The 10,842-nt window shown below is 46.1% G+C and overlaps 1 protein-coding gene across 1 annotated transcript in view; it reads left to right on the top strand.

Annotated features, from left to right (window-relative positions):
* LOC103605587 (V-type proton ATPase 116 kDa subunit a) overlaps positions 1–10,426 on the top strand; it is a gene marked incomplete at its 3' end in the record, with an annotated part of 54,476 nt that extends 44,050 nt beyond the window's left edge. Inside the window, exons 15-17 of the mRNA XM_008590205.1 lie at positions 1,455–1,556; positions 6,709–6,837; positions 10,309–10,426. Of these exons, the coding sequence (XP_008588427.1) occupies positions 1,455–1,556; positions 6,709–6,837; positions 10,309–10,426 (349 nt within the window). The remainder of the gene's footprint in view (positions 1–1,454; positions 1,557–6,708; positions 6,838–10,308) is intronic.
* Between the last annotated feature and the right edge of the window lie 416 nt (positions 10,427–10,842).

Here is a 10,842-nt window from a genome sequence, read left to right as displayed (position 1 = left end):
GTGGGGTCGGCGCCCTGGGCGGGGGAGCCGCCGCCTTCCCAAGCGGCGCACTGTACCAGTGCGCCACCGGGCCGGCCCATCCACTCCTTTTCAGTAGCTCTGACTGAGCCCTCTGAGGCTTTCTGGTTCTTTAGACAGTAGTAACTCTGAGTCCCTCCTCAAAACTGGGAACTGGGGAGTGTATAAAAATAGAGGTGGGGGCATGAGGATGTGGAAGGAAATATGTAATGGAGACCTAAAAGAAGAAACTGAGGCAAAAAGATAAAACAAAGAGTTTTATTTGGGCCAAATTTTAGGATTGCAACATGGGAAACACAAATTCAGGTTGCCTGGAATTGTGCTCTGGAGGACAGAGAGGTCTAATATTCAGAGGAGAAAGGAGAATCTTAGAGGAGAAGTTCCCAAGTTGTTTTCTAAGAACTTACCTTTCTTTTTTACTAAAATAACATAAGTTACTGATTTTCTATACATTCTTCTTTGCGTCATAAATTCCAGGAACATTGCAACTAAAAAAGTGTGGGTCACATTGTACAATTAGTGATAACATTAGGGTAATCTCTACCTGCAGCGGCGTCACCTAGTCTGGAAACTGCCACTAGAATGTGCTTTTTAGCAATGATCTCAGATAAGGGTGAGGAGATGTGACCGAGGCCCTATGTTCATATCTTTCTGGCTTTCTGGGCCTGGGAAATTTAGCAGAACTTGCATTTCTTAGATTGTCCTGAGCTAATTTCTTCCTTACTAGCAGGATGATAAAATGGGACTCCTGGGTTTCAGCAGAGCCATGAAGCTAGTTCCAGAGTGAGCTGTGAGAGGGACCGTGAAAGAGCTCAAAGTGGATATCCCAGACCTGTTAGGTAACCCGCCCGCCCTGAGGGTATGAAAGTCAGGTGGAGATTGTGAAGAACTCTCTTTTAAGAGAGAAAAGGCCAGCAAGAGAGCTCACGTAATTGTCTAGTACAGGAAATATAAAATACTGATGGAACAGTGTTTGTTACTAATGGAGACCTAAGGGTTTTGGTTGCTACTGAGTGTCCAGGGAGGTCATGGGGCCTGCCACGGTTTTCATCCAGACTCGGGGGATGAAACAGAATGAAAGGAGCCAGGGAGGCATAGAGTTGCCCTTACGATGTGTCTCATGAGGACTTTTTGTTCTGAAGACTGGTTACATGTGAGATGAGTTTGCAGTGAGAGGCCATTTAGGGAGTAGGAATAGAGAGATTAAGTTTCCAGTGTCCACCCTGCATTGGACACTGGGCACCACCGAACTGATGTTCTCTCTCTGCAATGAGAATATTCCAGATGTGAAGGTGAATCAAGTCATTGAAACGCTTTAGACCTCTCAAAATAAAATGCTACTGAAATAACCCATCCTTATCATTGTGATCATATAAAGTATGCCGAGTGGTCATGTTAAAATGACAGGATCTCATCTTACCATTCTGGTTTTGCAGCAAGAAGTCCAAAGTTTCTTTGTCATTATGGCTTTGATTTCTGTGCCATGGATGCTTCTGATTAAGCCGTTTGTTCTTAGAGCCAATCATCGGAAATCCCAGGTATGGCTGTTCATTTCAATTCCCCCACTGTGGGTAGAAATGTGGGTTCCTGGAGATGGAAATCTGGGGTTTAGAGAGAATGCTGATCTTCCAGAGCCCGAAGGACAGTGGGGAGGTGTTAGGAACTGGCCTGTCCCAAGTCTGTTTCCTTCTGTAGAGCTAGACTTTCCCCCTCAGCCCTCTTATTTCCAGCATAATGCTCTATTAAGGGCAAGTACAGTTAAATCTTCTTTGTTTATTTTAATTTTGTTTTTGGCACCTGGCCAGTATGGGGATCTGAACCTGTGACCTTGGTGTTATAAGGCTGCGCTGTAACCAACGGAGCCACTGAGCTAATCGGCCAGCCTAGCAGTTAAATCTTAAATCCTCAAACTTTGCTCAGTGTGTGTGTGCGGAGTCTAGTGGTAGTTAATGAACATGGTTGTTTTATTAGTTGAAAATTAAGGGCCGAGCCCGTGGCGCACTCAGGAGAGTGCGGCGCTGGGAGCGCAGCAGTGCTCCCGCCGCGGGTTCGGATCCTATATAGGGATGGCCGGTGCGCTCACAGCGCTCACTGGCTGAGCGCAGTGCGGCTGGTCTCAAAAAGGACAAAAAAAAAAAAAAAAAGAAAATTAAGAGTATTTTACTATTGTCTTTTTAAACGAATATTAAAAGTTGTTTTCCATTAGTATTCTAAAGTTGTAAGATTTTACTATGTTATGTTATAGATTGTGTGAGATTATTTGTGACTTTTCCCCTATTGCCAAATACCAGTTTCTTCCTTTTGTCTAAACTGCTCCTGAGCCTCAGATTGACTCAGGGGATGACGAAGAATTTACTGTCAGCCCGAATCAAATAGGATGTTGGAAGATGAACCTTCCAGGGGACATCAGAGTTCAGCTATGACACACAAAGGCTGTTGGAGATGATCTGCTTTCCTTCATTAGTGGGGCTCACTCAGGACAGTGCGGCGCTGGGAGCGCAGTGGTGCTGGAAGCACCAAGGCTGTGGGTTCAGATTCTATATAGGGATGGCCGGTGCACTCACTGGCTGAGCGCGGTGTGGCTGGTCTCAAAAAGGAAAAAAAAAAAAAAAAAAGAAAATTAGGAGTATTTTACTATTGTCTTTTTAAACGAATATTAAAAGTTGTTTTCCATTAGTATTCTAAAGTTGTAAGATTTTACTATGTTATGTTATAGATTGTGTGAGATTATTTGTGACTTTTCCCCTATTGCCAAATACCAGTTTCTTCCTTTTGTCTAAACTGCTCCTGAGCCTCAGATTGACTCAGGGGATGACGAAGAATTTACTGTCAGCCCGAATCAAATAGGATGTTGGAAGATGAACCTTCCAGGGGACATCAGAGTTCAGCTATGACACACAAAGGCTGTTGGAGATGATCTGCTTTCCTTCATTAGTGCAAAGGATTAAGCGGAATGTGCTGAGATTCGTTGTTTAAAGTGGTTGTAGATATGTTGCAATTAACTTCTATCATTCTAAAATTTTTGTTGGAAAGTTACTGGTAGAGTTGGGGACCTAGTCGTGACAAGATATGGTACCCTCTTTTTCTATCACCTGCCTCTCTTCCCTCTGTCTTTTTGTTGCCTGCCAGTCTTGACTAGTTCCAAAGCCCAGCTGAAACACAATTTATGTGCCATGTGCATAAAGAGGAAGACAGAGAAAAAAATACTTGTTTACTGTTTGGTTAACTGGTGAGAGACCGAGGTGGTGAAAGGTGGTTGAGGTGGATGCTTGTCCAAACAGGTGACCAGGTGTTTCAAAGGAAGGGGACAGATATTTGTTTGGAGAAGTAGATGTGGTTCTTTTTCCTAGAAACTCAACGTGTTCAGAAGCCGAGGGTCAGATAATTGCTGGCTTCCCTGAGTCCCAGGACTCTAAACTTGTAGCTTGTCTTTCTTTGCACCACAAGAGCTGCTTAAACAGTTGTTGACCTCAAAGTGGTTGATTTCTCCTTTTCCTGACGGGGTGACTTGAGCAGGAGGGAAGGAAGTGGGGAGGTTCTCCTGGTCTGCACTGTGGGTGATGCCCCTGAAGACTGCTTGGAGGCCCGTCTCTCTGGCCCTACAGATGCTCTGCTTGCTGTTGGTTGGCTCCTGAGGCTGCTGAGCAGGGTCCTGGTGGTTCTTTCTCATGTTAGAAGCATTACCGTCTCCATTTAAGAGATGATTCTGTAACAGCATTATTTGTCCCCCTCCTTCCTCCTCCCCCCATGGAATCTTACAAGCCCAATACAGAGGTCATAAATGAATTTGTTCTGATGGACCTCAGGGGATATGAGCAGAGATCCCACCTATTCAGCCTCCGCTATAACCCTAGAGTCCTGGGTCCTTGCAGAATGTGGTCACTAGAGGGCCACCTGTGGTGTGGCCTTGTGGCTTATGCCCAGTAGGTAGCAGTGAGGACACCTCTCCTGAGAGCCGCTAGAGGCCAGCCCCTTGGACCACATGGGACCCCACATTCGGCCTCCCCCTCTGACTTGCTGCCGTGGACCCGGGTCCCCTCACACTCCTGCATCTCAGGTCACAGTGAAGTGCCTTTGTGTTTCTATTTAAATCTCTACGTTGACATGTGCATTTTTTATGATAAACTTCATTGAAATATAACATACGAGCACATACAGAAAGTGCACGTGCCTTTGTGTTTCTATTTAAATCTCTACGTTGACATGTGCATTTTTTATGATAAACTTCATTGAAATATAACATACGAGCACATACAGAAAGTGCACGTGCCTTTGTGTTTCTATTTAAATCTCTACGTTGACATGTGCATTTTTTATGATAAACTTCATTGAAATATAACATACGAGCACATACAGAAAGTGCACGTGCCTTTGTGTTTCTATTTAAATCTCTACGTTGACATGTGCATTTTTTATGATAAACTTCATTGAAATATAACATACGAGCACATACAGAAAGTGCACCGATAATGAGGACACAGATCAGTGAAGAATCACAGTGTGAACACATTCATGTCACAAGCACTCAAATCAAGACACAGGTCATTATCAGAACCCAAAAGTCCCCTTGCGCCTCCTTCCTTTCATTCTCTCGCTCCAAGGGCAACTGTTGTCCTGACTTCAAACACTGTAAGTTCATTTCACCTGTTCTTGAACTTTATATAAATGGAATCATCCAGAATGTCCTCTTTTGGATCTGACCTCTCTTGTGCAATGTTATATTTGAGAGATTTTTCTGTGCATGTGTGTGTTTGCTGCATAGATGCTACCTGCTGTGTAGATACTATATAGCATCGAGAATCCCATGCCACAATAATTGAATATTCAATACCGCACCATTCATATATTGAGAGTTATTTGGCTTGTTTCCAGTTTTAGTAATTATAGACAGTGATGCTATAAACATCCCTGTATATATCTTTTGGCACATGTATTTTTAGAAAATAGCTAACTTAAAATTGATTGCTATACATTTTATTTCACACGGCACCCAGCTTAAGCATTGTGAGACGTTTGGTACGGGGACTACAAGTTCATCTTGACTGGAGAGAGGATAGTTACTAGGACTCACAAAGTCCAATATCACACTTCTACAAAATTATTCATGTTCATTTAAACCAATTCAAGGATAATGAGCAGAAAAGACTAGAGTTGGAGATAGGGCTGGCCAGTTAGCTCAGTTGGTTAGAGTGTGGTATTGTAACACCAAGGTCAAGGGTTCAGATCTCTGTACCGGCCAGCTGCCTGCTCCCTCCAAAAAACACCAGGTTTGGAGATAAAGAAACTACTTTCTGTCTCTTCTTGATATTTTCTTCTTTAATCTGAAGGAGAGAGAAAATAGGATTTCAAGAAGTCAAACATAATGTCAAGTTGAGCTACCTCCCTCACCATGGGGAAGGACCCACGAAGCCAAAGGGAAAGGCACACCCAGAGCCCCCTCTTAGTACCTGGCATCCTAGTCTTCCTGTCCAAAAGGATCTGTACCCACTTCTCGGTCCTACAAAGGCCTTTTCCCGTGGTTTTCTGAGGGCAGAACATGCCACGGGCATGGGTACCACTAGACTCTGGGGTGACCATGGGGTGGCTATTGGGGGGGATGTGGGTGGCACTTGCACACTGTGGGCTGGGGTGTCGTGTGTGTGTGTGCATGAGGCCCTCATGACATGGGATGAAACCACAAGTGAGAAGAAGAGGGTGCTATGCTCCAGGGCCAGCTGCCCCTTGCTGCTGTGGCATGGCGTGGGACACTGAATTTGAACCTAGCCTTCCAAGTTCTTACGAGGATTTATTTCTCAAGCTAGGAGGCTAGAGCATATTTTATTTAGGGCCGGCTGGGTTTATTTATAACTTTAAAATATTTAAATTAATGGCGTATGGGCTTCCATTTTTACCCTTTCCCAGAGCCCTGCAAATATTAGGTGCAGACCTGCTAAAGAAAGAAAAGTAAAGACATTTTAATGCCTAATTTACAAAATTACTTCCATGAAATTATTCTAGGAAAAACTTTAGATGTGGGACACTAAGCTTAGCAATGAATTGAAAGAAATACAGTATTCCATTCAAACTGAGGGATAAAACTGGGCCTAATTGAATGGTGACTATACTAGGTTTTTTTCCTTGAATTTTTCTCTAAGCTATTTTTACAAAAAGTGATGCTTTTATTTTAAAAATATATTAGTGTTGGAAAAGTCATTAATCTCTTAGTTAATTTTGCCCATAGAAATCTGGCTGTTAAAGATCAGAAGTCTATGATGTCGAAGGTACAACTGACAATTTCTGACTGTGTATTTCTTTTAACAATAGAAAGGCACTTTTGTATATGCACTGGTTTACTGTAAAGACTGTGCATAATTTGGCACATTCTGGAGCGCTGTGGAGAAAAGTACATGCTCTGGAATCAGACTGGCTGGATTTGAATCCTGGCCCTGCCTCTTACTAGACTTACCAGCTGTGTGACCTTGGGCTCATTTCCTAACCTCTCTGTGCTGCAGTTTACGTCTCTGTAAAATGGGCTGATCACTGTGGTTATGTAAAATAGTTGTTATGAAGGACAAATGAGATCATAGAGGGAGAGTTTAGAACAGCACCTGCTGCGTAGCCAATATGTAATGAGAGCCTTTCTTTTAGAGAGAATTGTTACAATTCTACAGGGGAGTTTGGTGTTCTCTTCATTTCCTTGCTTGCTGACAGCTGCAGTTATCCATGAGCCAAGCAGATGCTGCGGAGGACATTGAAGGTCACAGCTCTGGCCCTTCCAGCACTTCTGGTCAAAGTACTTCAGCAGGTGCCCACGGGGCCCAGGACGACCACGAGGAAGAGGTATCTGGGACTAGATCACCCGAGGAAGACTTCCCAGTTTGCACAGATTCTAGAAGTGGGATCTTGCCTTAGCCTCTAGGGTGTGGGCACCAACCCATCAGCATGGACACAGGGAAGGCCTGGAGTCTACACTGGGAGGCCCCGGAGGACACTAGTGGGTGGCAGCCCTGTAGCTCCTGAGTCGTGGGAGGTCACGAAGGCACTATGGAAGGAGGAGCATCTAAGAGAAACAGAACAGCTATTTACCGACCAATCTGGAAGACTAACATTTTAGCCCAAGTACTGCTATATCTGTCCTGATACCAGCCTCGGATCTGGTGGCATGGAAGGTCCTACATGCTACTGAGGCCTCCTTGGCTCAGAACCATGCCCTTAGGAGTCCGCTGCATTTATTGTGACCAACCCCATCAGTGCCCCTCGAACAATGAAAGCAGAGCCACATCTAGCCCTAGCTATTGAAGCAAAACATGGATTCTTTATTCCCAGCCTCCTTTCCACCATAAGCGTGCGCGGCGGCTGCAGCCTCTCCTTTGTTCTGTCTTGGCTTCGTTCACTTATCTCTGCCATGTTATCTGCCTCTCATGTAAATTCATCAGGGGTTTTGCTTTCTCATCCCTCCTGCCTGTCTGTCCAAGGGCAGCCACTCCCTGCCTCCCCACGCCCCAGGAATGTGGGCCACATTTTCCCAGATGAAGGCAGCTGCAATCCTGAGTCCCAGGCTGGAGGCTTTCTCTGGAGCTCTCTTCTAATTCTAGACTGGGGACTGGGTTCCCACGAGGGCCAGAGATGCTATCAATGGCCCCATTAGTGGTGTGAGTTACTAAAAAAAGTATTCATTTGAACTAATGGATGGTCAACTGGAATTAATAAAAAATCTGGATCATGAGAATTTTTTCCAATGAGATTCCAGGTTCAGAGAGTAACCAGCAGTAGCGGCTGTTGATATTACCAAGTCCGTCAGACCTGCTGGAATGGTTTAGAATCCAACCCACATGTCTTCTGGCTCATCCCGTCTTTGCCAGTCAGTACAGCCTCCTCCTCTATCTCCTCATGCCCTCAGTGTACATTCCAGCGATTTCCACCTGCTGTCTCCTCCGTGACCTGGCCGCCCTTGTCTGGGCAACTTCAGTCTCCCTTTCCCTGGGTACAATCATGCACAGGTCCCCCATCTCCAGGCAAATGTAGGCTTCACCCTGCTCCCCTCTCAAGTTCCTATCCCACTTCTCACCAGGACTTAGCCAAACCCAAGGCTAAGGGCAAGTCCCCCAGACTGCCAAGTCTGCTCAAGACATTTGATACCAGCTGCAAGTTTGGGGGTTCCCAAGACCACTTTCACTTCAGATGAGCTGACTGCAAATTTGGGGGACCCCCTCAGACTCCTTCAGGTTCAGTAATTCTTAGAGTGACTCACAGAACTTAGGAAAGTGCTATACTTAAAATTACAGTTTTATTACAGCAAAAGGATACAAATCGGAACCATTCAAAGGCATAGGGCAGAATCTGGGACTGGGAGGGTTTCAGATGTGAAGCTTCTGTGTTCTTAGGGACGCATTACTCCCGCAGCATTGCTGTGTGGCAGTGTGTGTCCAGAGTACTGCCAGCTTGGGAAGCTCGCCCCAGCTTTGGTGTCCAAAGTTGTGTTGGGGCTTCCTTTGATAGGCAGGAATGATGGAGCCCAGCCCAGGTGGTGCTGCCCTCAACCTCCAGCTCCCTCCCATCCCTGGAGATCAGTCCCAACTCTCTAATCACGTGGTCAGTCTTCCTAGTGTGGCCAGCTCCTTGCCCCCTGTACCATCAGGGCCCCATCAAGTGTCACCTCATTAGCAAAAGCTACCAGGTGTGGTCCCAGGGGCCCACCATGCATTACAAAGACACTTTCACCTGGGACATGCCAAGAGTTTAGAGGTTTTCTCCAGGAGCCAGGCCAAAGCCAGATTTCTCTCTGGGTGAAATCAATCCTTCGCTGCACTCTGCTCCTTTGCTTGACTCTGCCTGCTCACTCCATCCCTGTCCAGCCCTCAACTGCTCACAGCAGGTTTCACTGGTGACTTACAGGGCACTGATTCTTTTCTCCGTAACCTCTGACTTGCTTGACCGCAACCTCATTCCTCCTGATCTCTCTCCGTCTTTGATATCCTTGACTGCAGCTGTGATATTTCCAGCTTCTTGGACCTTTTCTTTTCCTCATCAGATTCTTTTTTTCTTATCTGTGGATGAAGATGTTTCCCAAGGCTGGGAGCTCTGTGATTGTCCCCTTGTGGATATTCTCAGTCCTCCTGCAGATGAGGTCCCAGCTATACCTGTCCAGCCTGAACTTTTCTTCTGAGCACCAGTCCCACCTCTACTACTATGTACCAGAAGGTTCTAGTACTTGTATGGCCCATTGTCACCTCACCCAACTACTCCCCTCCCCCTCCAGTGTATCCATTTCTGTCAATACCATCCTTCTAGCTACTCAGGTGCAAGAGCCCCAGAGCCCTGCATGACCCAGGCTCTACCTGTGTAAGGGGTCCTCCTCTGTGTCCCGCAATGCCACCGCATGTCGTGATATTGCACTTCCCATATATCCTTCTAGCTACTCAGGTGCAAGAGCCCCAGAGCCCTGCATGACCCAGGCTCTACCTGTGCAAGGGGTCCTCCTCTGTGTCCCGCAATGCCACCGCATGTCGTGATATTGCACTTCCCATATTGTGACAGGCAGCTCTCTGTTTGCCTATTCTCCCTGCTAGGCTGTGAGCTACTCGAGGGCAGGGACAGTGCCAGTCAAACAGTTTCCCCCGCACCATCGGGTGCAGAAGGAAAAATGAGCTATGGCTGTCTTTGTGCCATTTCTCATCACCTCATTCCTGTATTACTGAGCTAAACACCAAATTGGCTTTTCTGCTTACAGGCTGTCCCTTCTCTAATCCATTAAGCTGCCAGATCAATCTCCCAAATGTTTCTTTATTCCCCCTGCTCCTTTCAACTCAGATACCTCTTATGGCTCCTCATTGACTCTGGGTTATTTTCTCAACCATCCCCAGAGCTTGTCTATCCAGAAACTTTAACACCTGAGCACTGTCCTGTGTTCCTCACCTAAACAAGCTCCCAGTTCCAGCCAAATTGTTTTCTCCCTGACTTGGCTTAATGATATTCCCAGCCACTGCCTTTTCCTTACCGGGGGCCACTTTCCTCATCAGGAGCCATTTGCTTCTCTTACTGCTGGATCTTTCCCATCCGTCATGGCACAGCACACGTCCTGTCCCCCTTACCGACTGATCTGCTTTCAGCTACTGCTGGAAAACGTTCCTGCACACATACCATACCCTACTTTGTGCTGCTAATTATATTTCTCCAAGTATATAATTATTTTCCCTCATTAGCCGGGAAAAGTCTTAACAGCAAGGCCCCTGTCTCACTCATCCGTGTATCATTTGTAATGCCTTTCATGTAGAAAGTACTTCATGGGGTAAAATGAATTCTCTCTTTCAGTTCAACTTCGGAGACGTCTTTGTCCATCAGGCCATCCACACCATCGAGTACTGCCTGGGTTGCATTTCCAACACAGCCTCCTACCTCCGGCTCTGGGCCCTCAGCCTGGCACACGCACGTAAGTTAGCGGTCCGTCAGGGTCACAGTCACATCTGCCCTGGGAGCCAGAGGCAGTGATTTGTGACACGTTTGGCAGAAGAGTAGCTCTTCTTTCTCAGGAAGAGGTGACTTTTTTCCAGTAGGTCTGGCTTGATATTGCTACCCCCTCTGTATTAGTTTCCTATTGCTACTGTAACAAATTGCCACAAACTAAGTGGCTTAAAACAAACTTACTGTCTTCCAGTTCTTGAAGCCAGAAGTCCTAATCTCCAGGTGTCAGCAGGGCTGTGTTCCTTGTGCAACCTAGGGGAGAACCTGTTTCCTTGGCTTTCCCAGCTTCTGGAGGCCGCCTGCATCCCTCGGTTGTGACCCCTCCCTGCAGTGCTCCACTCTTTGCTGCCATCTCTGTGTCTCCTTTTTCTCTGACACTGACTG

Source organism: Galeopterus variegatus, unplaced genomic scaffold (assembly GCF_000696425.1).
Source record: "Galeopterus variegatus unplaced genomic scaffold, G_variegatus-3.0.2 Scaffold5923, whole genome shotgun sequence".
Classification (NCBI taxonomy): domain Eukaryota; kingdom Metazoa; phylum Chordata; class Mammalia; order Dermoptera; family Cynocephalidae; genus Galeopterus; species Galeopterus variegatus.
Note: the sequence above shows the minus strand (reverse complement) of the source record. Positions and strands in the feature narration are given on the sequence as shown.